The sequence below is a fragment of the Oncorhynchus tshawytscha genome, linkage group LG05 (genome assembly GCF_018296145.1).
Source record: "Oncorhynchus tshawytscha isolate Ot180627B linkage group LG05, Otsh_v2.0, whole genome shotgun sequence".
Lineage (NCBI taxonomy): Eukaryota > Metazoa > Chordata > Actinopteri > Salmoniformes > Salmonidae > Oncorhynchus > Oncorhynchus tshawytscha.
Window position 1 is genome coordinate 28,049,680 of NC_056433.1, and position 27,787 is coordinate 28,077,466.

At 43.6% G+C, this 27,787-nt stretch overlaps 1 protein-coding gene and 1 pseudogene across 2 annotated transcripts in view; one reads left to right on the forward strand and one right to left on the reverse strand.

Moving 5' to 3' along the window:
- jag2b (jagged canonical Notch ligand 2b) overlaps positions 1-13,824 on the forward strand; it is a 104,959-nt gene extending 91,135 nt beyond the window's left edge. For both annotated transcript variants that reach the window (XM_024420559.2, XM_024420561.2), the window contains 5 exons: positions 140-255; positions 425-700; positions 834-965; positions 10,567-10,717; positions 11,482-13,824. In XM_024420559.2, coding sequence (XP_024276327.1) covers positions 140-255; positions 425-700; positions 834-965; positions 10,567-10,717; positions 11,482-11,990 — 1,184 coding nt within the window. In that variant the 3' untranslated portion in view covers positions 11,991-13,824. The remainder of the gene's footprint in view (positions 1-139; positions 256-424; positions 701-833; positions 966-10,566; positions 10,718-11,481) is intronic.
- A 10,355-nt stretch (positions 13,825-24,179) lies between these two features.
- LOC112251506 lies at positions 24,180-25,256 on the reverse strand (annotated as a pseudogene).
- Between the last annotated feature and the right edge of the window lie 2,531 nt (positions 25,257-27,787).

A 27,787-nucleotide genomic window follows, 5' to 3' on the forward strand; every position in this document is an offset into this window, starting at 1 on the left:
ATTAGAGAATCAAGACCTTCATGTCTTGTGATGGCAACATGCTCTTACTGTCTGCCTAGACACAATTGACCTTAGCCTCTGAGGTTTCAGTTGATTGACAGCAGTATGTTACTGTGTGTGTGTGTGTGCGCGTTTGTAGTTATCGGTATCGGGAAGAGCTGCCACTATGCCGGCCTGCAGTTCCTTCATGGCAGTCGATGGGAAGAGGAGTGCAACAACTGCCACTGTGTCGATGGCAAAGTGGAGTGTACCAAGGTGAGTGTACACTCTCGCACCTAATTCACACATGCACACCACACACTCACTCGTAATAAATTAAACTAATTGGGACTTCAATACCTGGAGCGTACAACACTGAAACGAGGCCTCTTATTGGTCCAGAGGCTTGTGGTTGACCCCTCCCTCTGACCTTTGACCCCCACAGGTCCTCTGCGGACGGCGGCTGTGCCTTCTCCCAGGGTCATCAAAGTCAACGGGTGAGGAATGTGCCCAGGCGGGCCCAGGTGGGCGTGAGTGCCAGGAGCACAGCTACCTCGCCTGCTTCTCGCCCCCCTGCCATCGTTGGGGGGTGTGCTCATCCTCCTCCGGCAGTGGTGAGACCGCACCCCACGACCACACCAAGTGCCAGCCCAACAGTGGGCACCTGGACAACAGCTGTGCCCGCATCACGCTCATCTTCAACCGGGCCAAAGTGCCAGTGGTGAGTGTCTTATCTTTGTACACACCGATGTTTGATGTTATCACAGAATGGAAGTACCAGCTTTACAGGAAGCACTGTGGTGCAAGTTGCTTTCCTCCTACATTCACAAACTGTATCTATGTGTAATCTCCAGGGCACGACGGTGGAGAACATCTGTTCAGAGCTGAGATACCTGCCTGCCACCCGATCCCTGGCCAAAGACCACGCCCTCCTTGTGCTCTGTGACCTCTCATACACCAATCAGGATGCTGTAGAAGTTGCCATAGTAAGTCCGCTCCTCTGGCTAGCCAATCGAAATCAATTCCTCATCTCGGACTTCCGCCATTAGGGACAAATACTGACTGCAGGTTGTTGTTCTTTTTCGACATTCTGGTAAATCATGCATTGATGTCAATAGAAGATTCATGCCGGGCGCGCAACTTTGGTTTTTGAAGTGAGGGGGCCAACTTGGCTTGGTCTGATGGTCCTCCCAGTTTTTGGGGCATCTAATGCTCATTTCCTGAATTTCTATGCGATCTATTATGATGCATGGCCCTTCTAGCCATCTCTATTTAGAACAAAAAAGCAGAAATGCCACAGTCATCAAGCTAGATGAGAGACCATTATTAAATATGAGGGAGAGCAAAGAGAGCTTGCAAAGTGCTGTTATACTTTCCAGGTCTATGCCCAAACGGTTCGAGCTTCTAATTTTAAAAATGAATCTCTCCAGAAATGTCTCACTGTTGCTGCCTGTTATAGACCCCCCTCAGCTCCCAGCTGTGCCCTGGACACCATATGTGAATTGATTGCCCCCCCATCTATCTTCAGAGTTCGTTCTGTTAGGTGACCTAAACAGGGATATGCTTAACACTCCAAGCAAGATGCCCTCAATCTCAAATTATGAAGGAACCTACCAGGTACAACTCTAAATCTGTAAACATGGGCACTCTCATAGATATTATCCTGACCAACTTGCCCTCCAAATACACCTCTGCTGTTTTCAATCAGGATCTCCGTGATCACTGCCTCATTGCCTGAATCCGCTATGGGTCTGCGGTCAAATGACCACCCCTCATCACTGTCAAACGCTCCCTAAAACACTTCTGCGAGCAGGCCTTTCTAATTGACCTCATCCCGTCAGTCGAGGATGCCTGGTCGCTTTTTAAAAGTTATTTAAAACATCCTGTGGCGGACTCCAATAACATCGAATAGTCCCCCCGATATGCAACTGTTCAGGGAAGTCAGGAATACACAGTCAGTCAGGAAATCCAAGGCTAGCTTTTTCAAACAGAAATTTGCTTCCTGTAGCTCTAACTCCAAAAGGTTTTTGGACACCGTAAAGTCCATAGAGATCACGAGCACCTCCTCCCAGCTGCCTACTGCACTGAGGCTAGGTAACATGGTTACCACCGATAAATCCCGATAAATCCATGTTGATCTCAAATTTCAATAAGCATTCCTCTACGGCTAGCCATGCTTTCTTCCTGGCTACCCCAACCCCGACCAACAGCTCCGCACCCCCAGCAGCTACTTGCCCGAGCCTCCCCAGCTTCTCCGTCACTCAAATCCAGATAGAAGATGTTCTGAAAGAGCTGCAAAACCTGGACCCGTACAAATCAGCTGGGCTAGACAATCTGGACCCTCTCTTTTTAAAATGATCCGCCGCCATTGTTGCAACCCCTATTTACCAGTCTGTTCAGCAGTCTTCATCGACTTGGCCAAGGCTTTCGACTCTGTCAATCACCGTATTCTTATCGGCAGACTCAATAGCCTTGGTTTTTCAAATGACTGCCTCGCCTGTTTTACCAACTACTTCTCTGATAGAGTTCAATGTGTCAAATCGGAGGGCCTGTTGTCCGGACCTCTGGCAGTCTCTATGGGGATAATGGCCGACTCTTTTCTCTGTGTATATCAACAATGTCGCTCTTGCTGCGGTGGATTCCCTGATCCATCTCTACGCAGACGACACCATTCTGTTTTCGTCTGGCCCTTCTTTGGACACTGTTAACTAACCTCCAAACGAGCTTTCAATACCATACAACACTCCTTCCGTGGCCTCCAACTGCTCTTAAATGCTAGTAAAATCAAATGGGAGGTGGTCTATCACAGTGCCATCTGTACCAAAGCTCCTTATACTACCCACCTGTATGCTCTAGTCGGTTGGCCCTCGCTACATATTCGTCGCCAGACCCACTGGCTCCAGGTCATCTATATGTCTATACTAGGTAAAGCTCTGCCTTATCTCAGCTCACTGATCACGATAACAACACCCACCTGTAGCACGCGCTCCAGCATCCCTAAAGCCAACACCTACTTTGGCCACCTTCCAGTTCTCTGCTGCCAGTGACTGGAACGAATTGCAAAAATCGCTGAAGCTGGAGACTTACAATTTCCCTCACTAACTTTAAACATCAGCTATCTGAGCAGCTAACCGATCGCTGTACGTAGTCCATCTGTAAATAGCCCACCCAATCTACCTACCTCATCCCCCATATTGTTTTTATTTACTTTGCTGCTCTTTTGCACACCAGTATCACTACTTACACACCATCTGTTCATCTATCACTCCAGTGTTAATCTGCTAAATTGTAATTCCTTTGCTACTATGGCCTATTTATTGCCGTAACACCTCCTGCCATTTGCACATACTGTATACCAACTCTTTATCTATTGTGTTATTGACTGTAAGCTTGTTTATTCCATGTGTAACTCTATTGTTTCTGTCACACTGCTTTGCTTTATCTTGGCCAGGATGCAGTTGTAAATGAGAACTTGTGCTCAGCTAGCTTACCTGGTTAAAGGTGAAATAAAAACATCAAAAATATATTTTTTAAGTAATTAAACTGAACTAGATCAATGATAATTCAATAATCAGTATTGTGTTGCTCCTTTAACCAATTGCATCACAAGTGAACAGTTCTTACAAATAAAGTATGAAGACCTAACTTTTGATTGTCTTTATGACATCCTCTTTCAAATTTCAGCCAACCCGAGCCGCGTTATTACCTATCAAATTTCAGCCAACCCGAGCCGCGTGCACGCCGACCCTCACCAGTCTAGTCAATAACTTGACTCTCTCCGCAACAACTTCCTTAGTCTTTTTTGGGGCTGTATCAAGGGAAGGGTTTGGAAATCATAAGTTTAATAAAAACACACAAACAGTATATCCTCCATATAATTCATATCATAGACCTTTAATAATACTGTAAAGCTCTTTTAATTGCACACACTATAGCTGGGTCACCCCGTCCTGCCCCTAGGGGTCCACGGCCCTGCAGCACCCCAACCCCATTTAGCTCTATGATATTAGTGAAACATGAATTATTGGTTTCAGGTGTGTTAGGCCAAGGCCAGAGTGACTACCATCAGTACAGCAGATCCCCAGAGCCAGGACTGAGCAGCACAGAAGCTAGGGATTGCCTAAATATCTGTCTTCCCTGACATTGGCATGTTTTCAATACAGACTCCTTTTGTTGTACAGTATTGCATATAAAGCATCAGACCTTATGAAAGTTGCGCAGTATACCCTTAATCTTGTAATCAATCAAATCTAGCGATAAATAACTTGATATTTCTGCTATACATTGTGGGAGGATAACCAACCTTACACTTAATGGCAAAGCATTTCTTAGCCGCTATGAATGCTAGGTTACAGTTTCTTCTGATAAGTCTCCAGTATCAACATTTCCAAGCATACAAAAACCGGGACAATCTGTAGACATGCTGAGATAAAAGAACATAGTCTTTACCAGAATTCAGCCAGCCATCACAACACCATATAATATGCAAATATGTCCCCTTTTTGTGTTTTTCACCTCCAGCAGAATTACATTTGAGTGTATGATATTCAGTTTAACTGGCATATAGTACGTTCTATGCATGGTCTTAAACTGCAGTAATTGTTAAATGAGATTATATGAGCATGACTCGGCATTCTAACATCTGTATACATTCATCAATAGTGTCTCCCAGGTCTTCCTCACATTTTTGTTTTATATATTTTGTGTCATGGAAATCCGCTTTAGAGGTTTGTCAAACTCCCTTAAAATAGTTTTAATCTTTGAAGCATCTTGCTTGTCCAGTGTTTGCTGCACTGAGATGAGCGTAGTGGTTTCGTAATTTGATTCAGGTGTAGTGTGAATGAGGCAAAAATAATAGCTAAAGTTAGTGAGCTAGCTAACGAAACATCAAATTTACTTTGGTTGAAACGGGACAAAACAAAAGGCTATAAGACATTTCAATACACACAGCTGTTACACTGCTACCTGACAGATAGTTCAGCTCAAGCTAAACTCTAGCTGTCTGTGGTAGCTACTAGCTAGCTGCTAGTAGTTCATTCACGTCAGTCGAGAGGGGATGAAACATTTGCTAACGTAACATGTCCGTTATACTACTAGCTCAGCACTGGGACTAAAAAAAAAGTTCTCTGTAACAGCAGTTACCTTGACAGCTAGTTCAGTCAACTAAAAAGTAGCCAGTTTCTGCTCTGCTTACTTTTACATCTTGAGAAAAAGCGCAACACAGACAGCAGCTGCTGATCAATCAATACCATTTTTATTTCGGAGGGCTTGTGTCACAATGCTTCTCAGAAAGTTGTAAATTGTCTCTTTTGGAGTGATGCCACACAAATAAAAGTTCATTTCAATCGAGCCAACTCTGAAGAGCTAAGCACCATCACGTATATGTGGATTAAAATTCGGAGCATGTGTGTTGGTTGTAATTCTCCTAGAGAATCTGATGGTCTCAAATCACAAGTCAATAACCACAGAACAGGGGGCCTTCCCAAAGCATACTTGTTTGTGCCCACGTGGCAAGGAAGCGCATGCAGTGTTGAATTTAATGAAATGCAGGCCATATAATAATTTGGTTTCCCCTCCATTAAAATGTTTTGGTTAACTCTGCAATGCATCTGACTTGGTGGAGACTTAGGCTGTGTCACTCTTTACTCATTCAGTTTAGATGAGACCCGGGGCTCTTTTATTCCACTGGCGTGTATTTCTTAACACCAGTAGTCCTATTGGCAATCTTATGAGATGGGATGAAATGGGTTCCCTTTTATCATGATGGCTTATTCCAAAATGGGAGTTATTACCTCTCAAACACTGTCAACTTGAATAAATCAATGTGGCCTACAGTCTTAGAAATAGCCAGGCTATTGTGATTTTGATATAACAAAATTTGATATTTTGTAACTAACTTGTTATAGAATGTCCATCTGAGCATAAAGGCTATGATTCTAATTTCCACATAGCTTTCCCTAGCTCTCGTGTTCCTCATTTCAACAGTTAATGAATATCCTACTCCCATAATTCAAACAAAAATTACCCATTTACCCACAGGTGGATTGCAAGAGGTAAAGTAGTCACACATTTGAATCTTATTAGGCTACACAGCAATCTGTAGATTGGGTGTAACAGACTAAACTATACTGTGAAAAACAACCAACAGCGACTTAGGGAAGTATTCAGACCCCTTGACTTTTTACACATTTTGTTAAGTTACAGCCTTATTCTAAAATATATATTTTTTTTATCCTCAAATCTACACACACTACCCCATGATGACGATGCGAAAACAGGTTTTAGGATTTTTTGCAAATTAATTAAAAATGAAAAACTTATTTACGTAAGTATTCAGACCCTTTGCTATGAGACTTGAAATTGAGCGCAGGTGCATCCTGTTTCCATTGATTATCCTTGATGTTTCTACAACTTGATTGGAGTCCACCTGTGGTAATTTCAATTGATTGGACATGATTTGCAAAGGCACACCCCTGTCTATATAAGGTCCCACAGTTGACAGTGCATGTCAGAGAAAAAACCAAGCCATGAGATCAAAGGAATTGTGTCGAGACACAGCTCTGGGGAATGGTAAAAAAAAATCTCTGCAGCATTGAAGGTCCCCCAAGACCACAGTGGCCTCCATTATTCTTAAATGGAATAAGTTTGGAACCACCAAGATCCTTCCTAGTGCTGGCCGCCTGCCCAAACTGAGCAGTCGGGGGAGAAGTGCCATGATCAGGGAGTTGACCAAGAACCCAATGGTCACTTACAGAGCTCCAGAGTTCCTCTGTGGAAATGGGAGAACCTTCCAGAAGGACAACCATCTCTGCAGCACTCCAATTATGCCTTTATGGTAGAGTGGCCAGACGGAAGCCACTCCTTAGTAAAAGACACATGACAGCCCTCTTGGAGTTTGCCAAATGGCACCTAAAGACACTGACCATGAGCAACAAGTTTCTCTGATCTGATGAAACCAAGATTCGATCTCTTTGGCCTGAATGCCAAGCGTCACGTCTGGAGGAAACCTGGTATCATGCTTTGGGGATGTTTTTCAGCGGCAGAGACTGGGAGACTAGTTAGGATTGAGGCATGGATGAACAGAGCAAAGTACAGAGACCCTTGCTCCAGAGTGCTCAGGACCTCAGACAGGGGTGACGGTTCACCTTCCAACAGGACAACGACCCTAAGCACACAGCCAATACAACGCAGGAGTGGCTTCGAGACAAGTCTCTGATTTGTCCTTTAGTGTCCCAGGCAGAGCCTGGACTTGAACCTGATCGAACATCTCTGGAGAGACCTGAAAATAGCTGAACAGCAACGCTCCCCATCCAACCTGACAGAGCTTGAGAGGATCTGCAGAGAAGAACAGGAGAAACTCCCCAAATACTGGTATGCCAAACTTGTAGCGTCATACCCAAGAAGACTTGAGGCTGTAATCGCTGCCAAAGCTGCTTCACCAAAGTACTAAGGCTCTGAATACTTATTGTATGTAAATGTGATTTTTCAGTTATATAAAAAATGTATTGCAAAAATGTCAAACTGCTTTTGCTTTGTCATTTTGGAGTATTCTGTGTAGATTGATGAGGGGAAAAAATAAATGTTCAATTTTAGAATAAGGCTGTAACGTAACAAAATGTGTAAAAAGTCAATGAGCTTCCGACTGCACTGTAGTATCCCTTTCAAACCCAGATTAAAGCTACCTACGTCACCATGCCGTTAACATAGTCAATAATACAGTAGAACAAAATAAAACAGTCTATACAGTGAGTGCAAATGAGGTAAGTTAAGGAAATAAATAGGCCATGGTGGCGAAGTAATTACAATATAGCAATTAAACACTGGAATGGTAGAACGGCAGAAGATGAATGTGCAGGTAGAGATACTGGGGTGCAAAGGAGCAAAATAAATAAATACCAGTATCGGGATGAGGTAGGTAGATGGGCTGTTTACAGATAGGCTAAGTACAGGTGCAGTGATGTGAGTCTCCAGCTTCAGAGATTTTTGCAATTCGTTCCAGTCATGGGCAGCAGAGAACTGGAAGGAAATACGACCAAAGGAGGAATTGGCTTTGGGGGTGACCAGTGAGATGCCTGCTGGAGCGTGTGCTACGAGTGGGTGCTGCTATGGTGACCAGTGAGCTGAAATAAGGCGGGGCTTTACCTAGCAGAGACTTGTAGATAACCTGTAGCCAGTGGGTTTGGCGACGAGTATGAAGCGAGGGCCAACCAACGAGAGCGTACAGGTCGCAATGGTGGGTAGTGTATGGGGCTTTGGTGACAAAACGGATGGCACTGTGATGGACTGCATCCAGTTTGTTGAGTAGAGTGTTGGAGGCTATTTTATAGATGACATCACCGAAGTCGAGGATCGGTAGGATGGTCAGTTTTACGAGGGTTATGTTTGGCAGCATGAGTGAAGGATGCTTTGCTGCGATATAGGAAGACGATTCTCAATTTAATTTTGGATTGGAGATGCTTAATGTGAGTCTGGAAGGAGAGTTTACAGTCCAAACAGACACCCAGGAGTAGTGATGCTGGCCGGGCGAGCAGGTGCGGGCAGCGATCGATTTGAAAAGCATGCATTTAGTTTTACTTGCGTTTTAAGAGCAGTTGGAGGAGAGTTGTATGGCATTGAAGCTCGTCTGGAGGTTAGTTAACACAGTCTCCATGGAGGGGCCAGAAGTATACAGAATTGTGTCTTCTGAGTAGAGGTGGATCAGAGAATCACCAGCAGCAAGAGCAACATCATTGATGTATACAGAAAAGAGTCGGCCCGAGAATTTAACCCTGTGGCACACCCATAGAGACTGTCAGAGGTCCAGACAACAGGCCCTCCGATTTGACACACTGAACTCTATCCGAGAAGTAGTTGGTAAACCAGGCGAGGCAATCATTTGAGAAACCAAGGCTGTCGAGTCTGCCAAAAAGAATGTTGTGATTGACAGAGTCTAAAGCCTTGGCCAGGTCGATGAATACGGCTGCACAGTAATGTCTCATCGATGGCGGTTATGCCGTTTAGAACCTTGAGCTTGGCTGAGGTCCACCCATGACCAGCTCTGAAACCAGATTGCATAGCGGAGAAGGTATGGTGGGATTTGAAATGGTCAGTAATCTGTTTGTTAACTAGGCTTTCGAAGACCTTAAAGACAGGGTAGGATAGATATAGGTCTGTAGCAGTTTGGGTCTAGAGTGTCTCCCCCTTTGAAGAGGGGGATGACGCGGCAGCTTTCTAATCTTCTTGAATCTCAGACGATATGAAAGAGGTTGAACAGGCTAGTAATAGGAGTTGCAACAATTTCGGCAGATAATTTTAGAAAGAGAGGGTCCAGATTGTCTAGCCCGGCTGATTTGTAGGGGTCCAGATTTTGCAGCTTTTTCGGAACATCGGCTATCTGGATTTGGGTAAAGGAGAAATGGTGGGGGCTTTGGCGGGTTGCTGTGGAGGGTGCCGGCCAGTTGACCGGGGTAGGGGTAACCATGTGGAAAGCATGGCCAGCCGTAGAGATGCTTATTGAAATTCTCAATTATAGCGGATTTATCGGTGGTGACAATGTTTCCTAGCCTCAGAGCTGTGAGGGTTGGTCAGATTTGGTCATTTATTTACATGATCAGAAAGGGCAGATTCTAAGGTTTCTAAAGCACATGCAGGCGCCTACAAGCTCTCAAAAAGGAGAGGGCTTGGGCTCTGTTTGAGAATCACTTTTTTGTTGCATGGGCTCTGTTTAAAAAAATATCACTTAAACTTCTGATTTCATTTGCATGGTGCAGCCATGTAGCCTATAGGCATAGACCAGTAACATAACTGAACTCAATATTCTATTCTTTAAAATGTTTCTTAGAACCTGCCTAATATGAAGTAAAAAAGGCTTTTCTTTGATGGTGTATATTCAGTGGATTTATTCAAATAGATGCCCACCCACATCGGCCCAGTGTGATGGTGTGATCAGTGGCTGGTGATGAATCAATCAATACATTGTTGCTCTGAACGCACAGGACAGGCAGAGAGATGCGCCCATTCAAAAATACCATCCTAATATTAAGAGTCCTGCCACCCCCCGGCCCCCTTTTCCCCGCATCGTTGGCGCCACCATTCGAACTGGTCTGAATTGCTAGTTGGGTTGGGGTTATTCAAATGAGTTGGGTCTGGGATTGTTGTAACTGATTCTGATGTTTGTCTATTGTATTTAATTTGAGCTTAAAGACCATAGAACAATTCTCTGATTGTATTGGGATAAAGAGTGGGCATTGTCTGGTAACAACTGTGCTGCCTGGAGCTGTATGCATGGAAATGTGTGTTGGTGGGGTTACTGTTAAGGTGAGGGGTTTATTATTAATGAAATTGGGGGCATGTGTTTTGGTGGTTTGTGTAAGAGGTTCTTATGATCATTAACCATGTTACCGTTTTGGGGTGATTTTAATGTGCCTTGCATTAAATGATTCGTTTCACTACCCATTACACGTGTGCACACACAGCTTCGTAGACTTAACGACACACGCACAGATACAGGATGATGCCACTCAAGGAGTTTAATCCTGTAAATAAAATGCCACACACACTTCCTCTTTCCTTTTCTCACCCCTTCCCCCTTTCTTTACTGTTTTCCAGTCGTTCCAGCCAGATGAGCAGCCTGACCACAGTCTGATCCAAGAGGCGGCCAGCACCATTGTGGGCACGCTGTCTAAGCGTCACAACAGCACAGTCATGCTGGCTGTCATTGAGGTCAAAGTGGAAACGCAGGTCATGCCCCCCACAGTGGGTAAGTAAAATGCCTGAGGTTGACCCCCAGGGCTGTGTTGTTGTAGTCCTTCAATTCCTCATTTGAGGCGCTGTCTTCCTAAAGGCACTAAGTTTACCTGCTGAAGCCAATTGATTTTATAGCCGCGGTCATAAATAGTGTCAGTGGCCGTCACCCCACGTCTCAAAAACAGGGCTTAAAAACCCCTGCGTGTTACCTTAATGGGGTGACTCACTAACAACCAGTCTGCACACTTCAACGTGTAGTGCATCCATATACAGTATTAAATGTCATGAGTCCTTAAGATGACCAACTGCATGTAGGGAGAATGGTATTTCATCCTTGCATTCTAACTTGGCTGCCTCTGCCTACTTAAAGATGTATTATTCAGAAATCGCTCCGCTATTTTCTGTTTGCTAAAATTTGAATAATTTGCTTAATTTCAGTTGACGTGACAAAACAAGCAAGTATTGGTTAAAGCATCATTGTACCATCTAAACCACTGCAAAAATATTGTATTTGTAGCTGTTTGAACTGAAAGTGAAAGACACAAAAACAAAACTTGAGCACGGGAAGCATATAAATAGATCAGGTCAACCAATTCATAGACTTCCTTTAATGAGAATGACAGATCTATAACTCACATTTCTATATGAATTTGGTCAAGTTGCCCAAAACGTTACATATTGCAGCTTTATAATTTTGCTGTGTTTTATGTTGAGCAATCCATTTGAACCCAGTTTCTTCTCTCTTTCTGTATTTCCCTCTTTCTCTTGGTGGCGTAGACTACCTAGTGCCCATTCTGTGTGTGGTCTTCTGTGTACTCTGGCTCTTCTGCATCATTGTGTGCGTGTGGTGGACACGCAAGCGGAGAAAAGAGCGCGAGAGGAGGGTGCGCGGCCCCATCGACGAGAGCGTCAACAACCAGTGGGAGCCCCTGCGGCCCGTTGGAGGACGTCAACAACAACCGCAGCTCAAAGACAACAATGAGGCCCAACAGGAGCGCAAAAAGCTCATGGGCTCCCCCTACAGGATGCGTGATGGAGGGGAGGAAGAGGAGGAGGAGGAGACAGAGGGAGAGATGGAGTTCGAGGAGGAGGACGTAGAAGCGGAAGCAGGCAAGGGGCCCGTCTGTAAGTACTCTAAAACCGGAGTGCAGTCCAAAGGGGATGTGATCTGCACTTTGCGGAGTTTGCCCTTAAAAACACCCATCCGGACCACCACCAAAGACAACCTCTGGAAAAATGTCAACGCCTCCCTGGCTGGCCAAGACGTCAAAGACCATTTTGTATGAACAAACAGGACTCAAACGGACTCACTCCACAGCCCCGACCGAGGAAAGATGGGGAGGATCCTATATATTGTACTATTAAAAGAGCGGCTTTTCAGTTATTTTGCTGTCTGTAATGATTTGTTTTGGGGGGGATGATAACGCGAGGAGGGCGTTTCTTTTTATGTACAGATGAAGCATAATTGTATTACTTTTGAACGAGGAAAAGTGAGGCCTCGCCTTTGTTTGAATTGTACTGTTAAAATGAGCGAAGATAAAGTCCAAAATGGAGGGGGAATAACCTGTATAAAGACTTTTTTGTTTGTTGATTGTGATTTTGTTTAATTGTGAGTGGGCCCTTTTGGTTGTGACAGAGACTGGGGGGGAGGGCTTTTCGGGGGACTCGGTTGACCACTGCAACACGGGTTACTACGGCAACCCACCCATCTCTTTCTTTGCCCGACGTGCCCGTCTGCAGCCGTCCCGCACCAGCCTTACCAAGAGCACAGCCTCGGGGGGGAAAGAAACCCCTGTGCCTACTATGTGGCCTTCACATTTTTTCGGTTTTCACATCTCTTGGTTTTCTAGGCTGAAAGCTCTGTTTAAAGCATTGCAGTATTTGAGTTGGTAGCAAGTGCCTTTCTATGAGCTCTGTAATACTCCATACTACAGCCGAGGTTCCCGAGTCTCGCTGCCCAGTTTGACCCCAATGATTACCACTCAAAGGGATAGGTGTGTATCCAGAGAGTCCGCCCTCATAGCAACACCATTTCAAAGGTATTTGATTAAAAAAACTAGAAATCTGTACATAGGTGTATATAATAAAGGAGTCGCTGTGTATATTTGAATTTAGTAACTTAAAGACAATTCACTTTTTTTTTTTTTTTACAATGCCATTCCTTTTATTTATGCCAGTTCAAAGGAGAATATACAGCGTCCCACAGTCAAGAGCATTTGCATTAAGGTGCCCCTTATAAAGGACTTATGACGGGTTGCAAGTAGTTCATTAACTCTTGTTATTTCCTTTTAAACATATGTTATACATCCTCAATCCACATTTACAGGGTAGTGGTTGTAATGTATTGAATGGTGACTGTTGTTTTAGTGCTTGCCGGATAGTGAGCAAATGGGTGAAATCATAATATACCCAGATCTGCTCCTGATTATTACGGGTGCCACCAAATCATCCGGGGAAATGTAACTGATGACCAGGGTTCTAGATAATGTCTGATGGGAACCAGGGTCTGTGTGAAGGATTGATAACAGCCCTCTATTTGGCGAGCACTACCACAATGATTTATGAACGATATTTTGGTATTCAATACTGCCCGTTTGTATACTAGTGTAAAAACTCCCCAAGTTGTAAAGCCTTTATAGAGGGTTCCTTAATGTAAAGTTATATTTATCTAATCAACGGTCATCTTTTTGTTGGTTTGTTTATTAAGGAAAGTATCTCTTAAAAATTGTGTGGTGTATCGTGGCGTGTTTTGTTCGCCTCAGTAAAGCTCTCTCTTCCCTGTTTCACTCTGCTGTCAATGGAGTTTTCTGGGAAAATAGCGATGGACGTTCCTAACCTGTGGCAAGACTAGTTTGTCAAACCATGTGAAAAATACTGTATTGTTCGCATCTGCTTTTAGCCTGCTCTGGTTCAAGGCTTCAATGAAGGGAACACATTTTGCTTTTATAATGCAGTTGTGTTTTGAGGTACCAACTCAATCCAAAAGGATTTACCTCAGAAGTTGGCAAATTACAGATGTTTTCTTTTGTTTTTCTGTTCTTTTGCCCTTCAAATTCATGTTAACGTCTCAAACAGCCATGTTTCCTCATGGCACACAGCAAAATAAAGAATTTAAAACTCCTACCTGGTAAAGTGAATGTTGGGTATGCTTAATAATGGTGAGGATTGTGGCAAATGGAAGGAGGGAGGGCAGGTTTGACTTTCTTTTTTTTTTTTTTTTTTTTTTTACAAAAGAAAAAAAGGGTTGCTCTTGGAAAAGTTATTTGGATCATTTTGTCATTTGTTAAATTATTGGTTAATAAATAATTTGGATATATTTTCTCAGTCCCGAGACCCCAGCAAAAATCGTCTTTTCATTTATCTGGCTTTCATTTTTCTGCATGTCCAGCCCTTATATTTAGCCTCGGAAAGAGGTTTTACCCAGAAGTCTGTAGGACAAACACAATGTTTAAAAAAGGCAAAATTGCGCCAGCATTGTGGTGGTACTCATTGGTTTAAAGCATTTTATACACTACTGGTATGCAAGAGGGGAAAATGAATCAGAAGTTTTTCCGACCAGCGCTGACATGGCATTCACCGAAGTATGTCTTCCACAGCTGAATGTTAATCAAATTCTGTCTTTTGTTAATAAATATCAGGATCAACATTAAGTGATTTCAGTTCCCCATTAGCTCCATAATTGGACAACTGGAATTCACTAGCTCTATACCATTCCAATACCTACGTAAGTCAAACTGTCTCATTTGGGGGCCTAACTGGGCAAATATATCAATGACAAAGGTAAGAAATGGAGTAATGTTTGCCCTTGCTTCAGCCAAGGGCTGAGGATGAGTCTAGATCGATACAATACTGCCCCACTCGATCACTCCACCCTGCCTCCTACACACCAATGGCGCGTGGTCTCCAGTTCTCAGCCGATCGAGGCTCCACCAATGGGAGGCTGGCGTTTCCATCCCATCGTTCATGGGCTGTGAGTGAGTGGGGGGGGGCAGTGCTATTCCCATCTCCCGTGGGTGCCCTGTCTGCCCGAGGTTAATGGGACCATCCCTCGCTCTTGTGGAGGGAAGTCTGGATCGGCTTACACCCCAGGAAGGAAGTGCCTGATCCCCAGCCGCAGGAGGCTTTTCCGGCCAGCAACAGATGAAGGATGGAGAAGGGCCAACGTTGATGTTGCTAAAGACAATGAATGTTGTAAAAAAAAGAGTATTAATGTTGTAAAATGAGTATTCCTGGTAATGGTGATGATGATGACGGTAGTTAAAATATAATTGAGTGATGTTGATGATAGGGTTCTTGAACGATAGATGAGTGTGATGACTGGTAAAATGATTTTGGGTTCTAACGATGGTGATAATGGGATTGATGAAGAAAGGGGTGGTAAGGATAAAGGATAGTAAAAATGAAGGATGACCGTTATGATCGTAAGTGATGATGAGCAATAGAATTGTTACACAGGTGTAAGGGCCATATTGCCATTAAAGGTAAACTCAACCTTTTGGCGATGGCACGTTCGACATACTAGACACCTTGTATTATAAATAACTATTCAATGTTATTTGTAGATTAATCAGTCACAATTTGCCCATGTTACGTCATGTTTTCATGTTCTCGAACATGGCCATAGAGATGAGTGCCAATGCATGTTCTTTGTGCATGTGCACCGGTGCGCTTCATGCTCCTACAACTTTGTCAGTAACTACTGGACCAAAACGGCAGAGAAGTTTAGCCTCGCTTCAGCGCTCTTAGGGCTGGATTCAATTCCTATTGCCAAAGTTCAGTGTTAATGCGCAATCAAAATGTGAAGGTAATTTCCAATTGATCTTCAGCGCTAGAGATTGAATCAAGCTCTTAGTTGTTGCGGAAGTCGGCCAGATATTGCGGTTTACTTTGTGCATCGCTGAGTCTACCTTTAAAACATCTCAAGTTTCAATCAATGTTGATGCTGTGTATCTGTCAATATGATGATTTTGTAGATCTTTACATGGGTTAACTTACTATGTTGAGTAATGTTCGGTTCAGTGAGTGCTCACTGCTCCCTATTCCATCAGTGACTTGGGGAATGCAGTTACATCTGATCTCCAATCAGTTTGGTCATTATGATTTCCAGTAAAATGTGCTTTGAAACCAATTTCCCCATCATGCACATCACTTGTCTTATTTGAGAGGGTGTAGTGTTGCAAACTCCCTCTCACTTCATTTGGCTAGTTCCACAGTGATGGTTCAGTGATGTTCACCTACCTGTCTACATTTCAGCTATCCATCCATCTACTAAACTTAACCCTTACTCTAAACCTAACCCCTAGCAAACGGTTGCATATTAAAATAATTACAGTTGGTAGTTTGTTGATAGTGTTTATTTGGATAGTCATCTATAGTAACATTACAGAATACTGAATATATGTGTTATCCAATATCCATCTCTAAGCCACTTTGCATAAAACTGTCTGGGTTGTTATTTTACCTGAAATAATTTAGCAATGTTTATCTCCCAGGACAAATGATCTAGCAACGGCAAGCTAGCTAAATGTCAATGAATGTTTCATGTGTGTTTCAACCTGTCCCCAAATTAATATAATTGGTTCACAGTTGGTTTTGGTATTATTATTATTTATTTTTTATTTAACCTTTTGTTTAACTAGGCAAGTCAGTTAAGAACAAATTATTATTTACAATGACCGGCCAAAGCCGGACGACACTGGGCCAATTGTGCGCCGCCCTATGGGACTCTCAGTCACTGCCAGTTGTAATACAGCCTGGATTCGAACCAGGGTGTATGTAGTGACGCCTCAAGCACTGAGATGCAGTGCCTTTGACGACCATGTGTCGTTGAACATGTCTGGTGGGGATAGACAAAATCACCATGCGCACGCAGACGCATGTGTGGAGCCGGTTTGGTCAGCATGTTAGTTCAACAGTCGTATCCCATCAGAATCCAAAATATAATATTGTTTTACTTCAATGTTTGTGAACAAAGTCAATGTAAACACACTTATACTGTAGCCCCAAAACATGTTTTAAACTATGCTGATGTCATGGAGGGTAAGTTCTTGCATCAATACAGTGAGGGAAAAAAGTATTTGATCCCCTGCTGATTTTGTACGTTTGCCCACTGACAAAGAAATGATCAGTCTATCATTTTAATGGTAGGTTTATTTGAACAGTGAGAGACAGAATAACAAAAAAATCCAGAAAAGCGCTTGTCAAAAATGTTATAAATTGATTTGCATTTTAATGAGGGAAATAAGTATTTGACTTCTCTGCAAAACATGACTTTGTACTTGGTGGCAAAACCCTTGTTGGCAATCACAGAGGTCAGACGTTTCTTGTAGTTGGCCACCAGGTTTGCACACATCTCAGGAGGGATTTTGTCCCACTCCTCTTTGCAAATAAATGAATCCATTTCCTTGTGTACAGTATGTGGAAATAGCAGTATATGAATGATGGTCAATTTTAACACCTTGTATCGTATAATTGTATCGGAGGTTTCGAGGCTGACGTTTGGCAACTCGATCCTTCAGCTCCCTCCACAGATTTTCTATGGGATTAAGTTCTGGAGACTGGCTAGGCCACTCCAGGACCTTAATGTGTTTCTTCTTGAGCCACTCCTTTGTTGCCTTGGCCGTGTGTTTTGGGTCATTGTCATGCTGGAATACCCATCCACGACCCATTTTCAATGCCCTGGCTTGAGGGAAGGAGGTTCTCACCCAAGATTTGACGGTACATGGCCCTGTCCAGCGTCCCTTTGATGCTGTGAAGTTGTCCTGTCCCCTTAGCAGAAAAACACCCCCATAGCATAATGTTTCCACCTCCTTATTTGACAGTGGGGATGGTGTTCTTGGGGTCATAGGCAGCATTCCTCCTCCTCCAAACACTGCGAGTTGAGTTGATGCCAAAGAGCTCCATTTTGGTCTCATCTGACCACAATACTTTCACCCAGTTGTCCTCTGAATCATTCAGATGTTCATTGGCAAACTTCAGACGGGCATGTATATGTGCTTTCTTGAGCAGGGGGACCTCGCGGGCGCTGCAGGGTTTCAGTCCTTCACGGCGTAGTGTGTTACCAATTGTTTTCTTGGTGACTATGGTCCCAGCTGCCTTGAGATCATTGACAAGATCATCCCGTGTAGTTCTGGGATGATTCCTCACCGTTCTCATGATCATTGCAACTCCACTAGGTGAGATCTTGCATGGAGCCCCAGGCCGAGGGAGACTGACAGTTCTTTTGTGTTTCTTCCATTTGCGAATAATCGCACCAACTGTTGTCACCTTCTCACCAAGCTGCTTGGCGATGGTCTTGTAGCCCATTCCAGCCTTGTGTAGGACTACAATCTTGTCCCTGACATCCTTGGAGAGCTCTTTGGTCTTGGCCATGGTGGAGAGTTTGGAATCTGATTGATTGCTTCTGTGGAAAGGTGTCTTTTATACAGGTAACAAGTTTAGATTAGGAGCACTCCTTTTAAGAGTGTGCTCCTAATCTCAGCTCGTTACCTGTATAAAAGACACCTGGGAGCCAGAAATCTTTCTGATTGAGACGGGGTCAAATACTTATTTCCCTCATTAAAATGCAAATCAATTTATAAAATTTTTTACATGTGTTTTTCTGGATTTTTGTGTTATTCTGTCTCTCACTGTTCAAATAAACCTACCATTAAAATTATAGACGGATCATTTCTTTGTCAGTGGGCAAATGTACAAAATCAGCAGGGGATCAAATACTTTTTTCCTTCACTGTGGCTAAATTTATCCAGCCCCATCCCTCAGCTTTTCACCAAAACAGTAAGCACCCTTTGTTTCTAATGCTGATTGCGGCTATAAGCAACATCTTAGTCTTAAATGAATTCCCTATCTTAGAATATTGGAATCTTAGAACATCCCTGACCCACATGCAGGATGAGATGTGTGATGCGTTGGCGCTCCTTGTCTCCATATCCCAGACTGCAGTTGAAAGCGGACACCGGATTCCTTCCAGGAGTGGCTCCCTGCAGTCAAGAGTGTCTGAGCAGCATGCGTTTATGAACACATCATGAAAACGTCAGGCACACACACTTTAGTCAGACATAGACACCAGGTACAATGTTTCCCCAAACCACAGATCTGAAATCATCGGTGCCTACCCCAAACTATTATTTAACATGAGTCAAACTGATCTGACAATGGTTTCAGACCCTAGGCCCTCTAGCCACTCCTTTTTTCTCTTCACTGTCCTCAGATCAGTGCTTGGTGCAAACACTTACAATGACTGATCAAATCAAATGTTATTGGTCACATACACGTGTTTAGCAGACGTTATTGCGAGTGTAGTGAAATGCTTGTGTTGCTAGCTCCAACAGTGCAGTAAAATCTAACAATTTCACAACAATACACACAAATCTAGGTAAAGGAATGGAATCAAGAATATATGGATGAGCAATGTCAGAGCGGCATAGATTAACACAGAATAGAATACAGTATATACAATGCAAAATATGTAAACATTTTAAGTGACTAGTGTTCCATTATTAAAGTTGCCAGTGATTTCAAGTCTAGGTACATACTGTAGGCAGCAGCCTCTGTGCTAGTGATGGCTATTTAACAGTCTGATGGAGATAGAAGCTGATTTTCAGTCTCTAGGTCTCCGCTTTGATGCACATGTACTGACCTCGCCTTCTGGGTGATAGCGGCGTACACCGGAAGTGGCTGGGTGGTTGTTGTCCTTTATAATCTTTTTGTTCTTCCTGTGACATCAGGTACTGTAAATGTCCTGGAGGGCAGGTAGTTTGCCCCCTGTGATGCATCGGGCAAACCGCACCACCATCTGGAAAGCCTTGCGGTTGCGGGTGCTGCAGTTGCCGTACCAGGCGGTAATGCAGCCCGACAGGATGCTCTCAATTGTGCTTCTTTAAAAGTTTGAGGGTTTTAGGCGCTAAGCCAAATTTCTTCAGCCTGCTGAAGTTGAAGAGGCACTGTTGCGCCTTCTTCACCACACTGTCTGTGTAGTTGGACCATTTCAGTTTTTCATTGATGTGTAGGCCGAGGAACTTGAAGCTTTCCACCTGCTCCCTCTGCTGTTTTGGGAAGTCCACGATCAGCTCCTTTGTTTTGTTGACACTCCTCCTTGTAAGCTGTCTCGTCATTGTTGGTACTCAAGCCTACTACTGTTGTGTCGCCTGCAAACTTCATGATTGAGTTCAAGGCGTGTGTGGCCACACAGGCATGGGTGAACAGGGAGTACAGGAGGGGGCTGAGCACGCACCCTTGTGGGGCCCCAGTGAAGGGGAGGTGTGGTTTCCTACCTTCACCACCTGGGGTGGCCTGTCAGGAAGTCCTTGACCCAGTTGCACAGGGCGGGGTTCAGACCCAGAGCTTAATGATGAGCTTGGAGGGTACTATGGTGTTGAATGCTGAGCTATGGAGCTATACTATGGTGTTGAATGCTGAACAGCATTCTTATATAGGTATTCCTCTTGTCCAGATGGGACAGGGCAGTGTGCAGTACACTGGCTATTGCAAATTGAAGTGGGTTTTTGTTGACAAGTAAGGTGGAGGTGATATGATCCTTGACTAGTCTCTCAAAGATCTTCATGATAACAGAAGTGAGTGCTATGGGGCGATAGTCATTTAGTTCAGTTACCTTTGCTTTCTTGGTTACAGGAACAATGGTGGCCATCTTGAAGCATGTGGGGACAGCAGACTGAGAGATTGAATATGTCCGTAAACACTCCAGCAAGCTGGTCTGCGCATGCTCTGAGGACGCGGCTCGGGATGCCGTCTGGGCCAGCAACCTTGCGAGGGTTAACACGTTTAAATGTTCTACTCACGTCAGAGGAGGAGGGTAGCGGGCTGCGTCGTTGGCATTGTGTCATCCTCAAAGCGGGTGAAGAAGGTGTTTAGCTTGTCCGGCAGAAAGACATTGGTGTCCGCGATGTGGCAGTTTTTTATTTTTTGTAGTCCGTGACTAGAGACATACGTGGCCGTTGAATTGCGACTCCACTTTGTGTTCATTATCTGAAGTTGGTTTAATTTGAGTGTATCTAATTTGTAAACATTTCAACTGTATTAATTAATAACTATTTTCAAGTCCACAAAAAATGAACACCCATCAAAATAAAGTTTTATTTCCTCTCTTTTTTGTGATGTAACCGTCGAGATGATGCAATAAATCTCAGACTAAGCTTTAGCGTTCTTATAGATGAAATTCCATTGAGCCCATTTCCGGTTTGTGTTTGACAGGTCATTACAAACATTTCTGCAGTTGTAACATTAATGGGAAAAAATGACAGGCACATTCAAGAGTATGAAAGAGTCACATGAGTAATTTTGCACCCCTCGAACACAGGAAATAGATGGCTGAAAAAGATGTGGGGCTAAGCCCTTGCCCCTTCCTCCCCGTCTCCATACACACACATACAAACATAACACACACCCACACACATAAACTCTCCTTACTGGGCTATAAGCTGGCACGCTTGGGCATGCAGGCTGCAGCTGGCACCACAGGCTGGAGCAAAGCAGGGCACCCAGCCATGGTGTGCTGGCTGGCTAAATTGGATGAGGGGCTTGGCCAGTAAAGGAGCTTCCCCTAGGCACTGTGGCATAGCCTGTCCCCCACACTCTGCTGCCTGAGGTAGGCACCGACATGGCACGGAGTGTAAACACTGGCGCAACAAAGAGATGGAAACAGTTTGATTTTCTGGGGAAACTGATTATTTTAAGGTTATGTGTGTGCAGGCGTGCATGCATGCATGCTTGTGTGGTGGGAAAACAAATCTGTGATTTTTTTATAATATAAAATATTATACTGAACAAAAATATAAACGCAATATTCAACAATTTCAACTATTTAACTGCTTTACAGTTCATATAAGGAAATCAGTCAATTGAAACAAATTCATTAGGGCAGGGGCAGTGGTGCAGCTATGGGTGGGCCTGGCCCACCCACTGGGGAGCCAGGTCCAACCAATCAGAATAAGTTTTTCCCCACAAAAGGGCTTTATTACAGGCAGAAATACTCCTCCGTTTAATCAGCTGTCGGGGTGGCTGTCTCATGATCCCGCAGGTGAAGAAACCAGATGTGGAGGTCCTGGTCTAGTGTGGTTACACATGGTCTGCGGTTGTGAGGCTGTTTGGACGTACTGCCAAATTCTCTAAAACAATGTTGGAGGTAGCTTATGGTAGAGAAATTAACATTAAATTATCTAGCAACAACTCTGGTGGACATTCGTGCAGGCAGCATAACCATTGCACGCTCCCTCAAAACATGAGACATCTGTGAAGTTGTGTTGTGTTACAAAACTGCACATATTAGTGGCCCTTTATTGTCCCCAGCACAAGCTGCACCTGTGTAATGATCATGTGCCACAACTGTCAGGTAGATGGATTGTCTTGACAAAGGAGAAATGCTCACTAACAGGGCTTTAAACAAATGTGTGCAATTGTTTTGAGAAATACACTTTTTGTGCTTTTGAAAAATGTCTGGGATCTTTTATTTCAGCTCAAGAGTGTCCTGCTGAAGTTCTGAATATGTTGCTGTAATATTACTGAAACGTTTCAAAATTGATCAAACAGACAGACTACTCTCCATTGTCTACCAGCAACTGCAAATTGTCTGCAGGGTATAACCCAAAATAACAAACTCACTGTCGTTTTAAAAATATTTATTTTCAAATTGATGGACATGAGTCATCGTTATGTTTAATTTGTAGCTCTTGAGGCTTGATTTAAAACAAAAAGAGTGGAACAATCGAAGAGGGTTGAGCACATGCCGCAACAGGTAGCACCACCACCTTGAGTTATGGTGAAGTTTGGACCTGCAGCATAGGTAAAATCAACTTACATACCATACATACCCACATTCCTGGCAGAATCCAAAGCCAAAACGTCTCAGTACATTTCCACTTCTAACTTCATGTTGTTGTTGTTTTTACCACAGTTGAACGCTATGGCACAAACGATCCATTACCATAAGGAATTCTGTGCAATATTCTGACAGTGGCTGTGTCATGCCTGGGTATGAAATTAAGTAAATGTGCGGACATGTGCCAATGAGAATGCAGTAGGCTTTAACTGGCAATGTACTTCGATTGAATTCCACCAGTCATTAGACCGTAAGTCTTTCAAGGTTGACATGTTGACACACCTGAATGATTCGAGAATTATCACTTTTCAGATCTAGAATGCACATTTTTCCATCTTATTGCCACTGGACTGCACTTACTTGATGTGTGCCCAGGTCTGTGCATAGGGGAAACTTCACCCCATAGCCTAATTATTTGACACACGAGTCAAGGCATCTTCATGACGTCAGAAATATTTTTGGCTCCTTTCTAATCATATAGTAATGCTTCACTCTGGATAAAAACAAATTCAAAGCGTTCAAAAGTATTAAACTGTGTGGGTGTGTTTGGGCATGCAGGTTCTCCACTCCTGGCACTTTGATTGTGAGGACATGTCAGGCCAGGTGTTGCACAGTTGTTTTTCTGCTGCAAGTTCCTCTTTGCCCATTTTTGGTAGTGTGTGTGTGCGTGGGTGGGTGATTCTGTGTGTGATAGCTACAGTGAGCTCCAAAACTATTGGGACAGTGGCTTTGCCTCTGTACTCCAGCACTTTGGATTTGAAATTATACAATGCCTATGAGGTTAAAGTGCAGACTGTCAGCTTTAACTTGAGGGTATTTTCATAATTTTCATTGAACCGTTTAGAAATTACAGCACTTTTTGTAGACAGTCCCCCCCCATTTAGGGGATCAGAAGTGACAACCTCTGCATCATCAAAACAGTTGCTTTGTGAGGTATTAAAGTTCACAGTTGGCCCTTGTTATGTTAATGCCAGCTGAAAAGTACCAGTGGCCTGGAATTGGCCCCAAGTCAGAGCATGTCTGCCGGAACCATGTCCCAGTGAGACATGGTGCTGGCTCGTGTAGATGGAAACAGAAAATTCTGAGCCTTCTGGGTAAAATATCGGGGTAAATCGTAGATGGAACCTCGATATTAGGGAAACAATTAAGCATTTTAACAGTGGTAAACTTGTCTGGTATTGGACACAAGTGTATCTTGTTCCCAAGCACAATGAGGAAGATGGTTCGGGAAGCAAAGAAAAAATCCAACGGTTGGATAACTTGTCTCCAAATCTATAATAAGACGCCAACTCCATGCCAATAGGCTCTTTTGAAGGGTTATCAGAATTTTTTTTTTATTGAGAGCAACCAACAAATAGGCGATTCCATGCCATGACAGCCTGAAAATATTTTTGGTACCTCAGATTGTTCTGGCAATTCTCACATAGAAACTTAATTGGGGGGGAACATGCTTTTTACTCCTTATATTGTGCTCTAACATATGGAGTGTGTCACTCTTAACCGCTAGGCTACATGCCGCCCATGAACTATTGCTTGCTCTAGTGGCTACCCTCAACAGCTCAGGGAACCTGGGCACCTGGAACATGCTAATTCTAATAAAGTCAACACTTGCTACAGTGGTCTGGAGGCCTGGAGTAACACACTAGTATCTGTGCCCCCCTATCTGGCCAGGCAGAGCCCAGCCGTTGTGTCTGAAGGGCTGGGTGGGTCTGCCTTGGTGTCTGAAGACATAGTGAGGAGGACGTGGAGGGCCGCTTGGGCACTGGAGGACGCCACAAAGGAGCAGTTGGGTAGATCACCTGGTATGCGTGGCAATTTTGGGGGAAGGTACGGGGAGGACAGGTTTCCCTGATGCCACTGTCCTCATCTGAGGATGAACCGGAGTGGTAGTGAGATGTCACCCTCCACTGCGCTGTTCACCTTCTTTGTCACATCCTCATCACCAAAGAAACTGGCTACCGTGAAAGCATGGTTCTTCTCTCCATACCTGCAGCACACCTCCCCTGGGTCCACCCACAGAGTGAGTTTTCTGGGCAGGCCACGATCTTTGTACTGAAACCCACTCTCCTGACAGGCCTGCAGCAGCTCTGGATACTCCTCTGCAACCTGTTCAGCCGAATACACCTGAAGGCATGTCCTTTGTTGGGGTTGTCAGGGTACCAAGGCCCCCTGAACTTCTCCACAACAGTCAACCACTCCACAAACATGTCCACTTTCTTTGTTTTATTATTTATTTATTTTTCCCCCTTTTTCTCCCCAATTTCGTGGTATCCAGTTATTAGTAGTTACTGTCTTGTCTCATTGCTACAACTCCCGTACAGGGGCTCGGGAGAGACGAAGGTCGAGAGCCATGCGTCATCCGAAACACAACCCAACCAAGCTGCACTGCTTCTTAACACAGTGCGCATCCAACCCGGAAGCCAGCCGCACCAATGAGTGGCTAGTGCGCGATGACACAAGGATATCTCTACTGGCCAAACCCTCCCTAACCCGGACGACGCTAGGCCAATTGTGCGTCGCCCCATGGACCTCCCGGTCGCGGCCGGCTGCGACAGAGCCTGTGCTCCAACCCAGAGTCTCTGGTGGAACAGCTAGCACTGCGATGCAATTCCTTAGACCACTGCGCCACCCGGGAGGCCAACATGTCTACTTTCTGGGTCTCTAACTTTTTCACCTTTTTTATCAATCTCTTCAGGAAAAACACCACTGCTGTAATCATACTCCATATTTCAGAACACACTGGATTACACAAGGATTATCATGTACAGTTCATGGATTATAGTGTTTTACAGGAAGCATGTATAGGTATAAAAAGGACCTAAAATGGCAACTTTAAAATAAAAAAGTGATACAAATGTAGAAAGCATGTCAAACATCCTTCTTTCCAATTAAGTTCCTATGTGAGAATTGGCAGAACAATCTGAGATAGCCAAAATATTTTTGGGCTGTCCTGGCGTGGAATCGCCAAAATGTAGGGGCCTCCTCTATCAAACGTGCGTGCCCACAAAAAAGGCTCTAAATCTTGCATGCTCCAGTTCTTCCTCAATGATTGATATTTATAATTCTGAACTTGACGGAAAGTGTGCGTATCTAGGCGTACAACTCAGACCATGCGTACGGCACAACTTCTAGTGGTTGATCAATTCTATTGCAAGCAAATATTGTTATTTTGGGGGATGGAAGTGTTTGATGCACAGGAATTCTAATAATGGTGGGCTAATAAAAATATTAAAATGTAGGCCTAATGAAAAAACCGATGCATTTGACGTTGGTAAGGAGATCTCATAGTCACATGTAGTCTAATAGATTTAGTTTACTTTAATTATATAGGTTGAAATCGTAATTATTACGTAATCATATGTCTCTCCTTTTCTGACATGACTGGTTCATTCCCGCTACACAAAAAATATTAGCCTAACATCGCTCATTCAATAGCCAAGCATAATCGAAGGTAAATAGACGGGTAGGTAGCCTATTTAAAATATTTCACAGTATGGACAATGCCGATTTTAGCATGAAAATCTCGATTGGGCAAACTCAAAAAAATAAATGTTGATGTATGCAAGCCAAGCCACTACACAACACAAACTGAAACAATACATTAATTGCACTATAACGGTGACAAAATGTGCCCACAAACTGTTAAGGCCAACATAAATCTGTCCCAACTACAGAGCTTTCTTTTCAGCACCATGTAGTGAATCCTTACCACTGCTACACCTGGCTATCAGCGGAGCCTTGTCTGGCAGCGACACAGTTCATTCAGCTTCCTTTACTGCCTTTAAAAAAAACATAGCTGACTTGCACAAATGTGGTTTCTACTGACAATTGGGATGTACAAACTATGGCATAAGGAGACGACGAGTGGATAAGAGGCTATCCGTAATTTTGATTAAGACAATTATGAGCGAGCTAGGAAGACCTAGTCAATATAACTATTTTTTCAGCACTTTTTAAATGTTCAGCGACAGAATTCAGAACTTGGGCTGTTTTTACAGTATTCTACCTGTACACCAAGTCAGAACCATAGGATAAATAAAGGGGACATATAAGCAGACAATGACAGCTCTTAAAATGTTTGATGATTACATTTCTCTAAACATGTATAGTCTATATGTGCATCACCAAGTCAGAACAGTAGGCTAAGTTATGAGGGGGAAAGGGACCAAATTATTTGGGCTACTAACAGCTTACTACACAGCATACACTTATTATTACTTTTTTAGCTACAGTATACATATCTCCGTGGCATGTTACATCATTTATGCAGCAGCATACAATACATTTTTAGACTCGTTGTGCAGTGCTCACTTGAACAGGAAGGTGGTGCGGCTGTCCTTCTTGTGGGCAAATTTTGTCATCAAACTTTGTCATCAAAGTCTGGCGTTCTCTGGATTTATGTTGCTTTCAAGACAACTGGAAACTCTGGAACAAAAAAAACAAGGTTGAATCATGACATCAGTGATCTTTAGGTCAGAGGTCTAGAAAGAGGACCGAGTTCCCGACTTGGAATTCCAAGTTGGATGACCGTTCAAAAAGTATTTTCCTAGTGAATTCACTGAAGTCTGAGATATTCAGGTGTTTGAATGCGGCAGAAGTCATGCTGGATCCTTTTCTGGCCCATGGTTTTGAATGTTTGTCCTTTTATGCTTGGAAAGAGACCCTGAAACCCAGACATGGACCACACACCCACTCCACTGAATAGCACACTAGTGATTGCTTTGCAATGCTTGCAGTTAGCCACGGATTCCTTCCAAACCACTCACTGTTGAATTTGCGATATCCAACTTGTTGTGTAATGTTTATGTCCAATGGCCGAAGCTCATCTATACATTTTATCTATAAATTCTCTTCATATGACAAGGATTGAAAATGATTTGCCAGTAGATTGTCGACTTGATTCATGATTATGACTGCTTGTCTAGCTTGATAGCTAAGATTTTGAAAGTATGATGTTGACATGATCAGTCCAATCAAGGCTACGGTAGATATAAAGTGATTTGACATAATTTTATCTATGGCCAATGACCTTGAGCCTTCTTGGATGGGCACTTGTAATGTTACTCTATTGCAGCACCCAGGGGGCTTGAATTTGAGCTCTCTCGATAGATTTTGCAGTGACGTAGTGTCTCCATTAGTTACAGAACACTGAGCCAATTACGGCGCAACTAGAGAACATTACCAACACCTACACGTATTTTCCACTGACTGCCTCTGACTGCCTCTCCACCACAGAAAGCACTGAGTTAG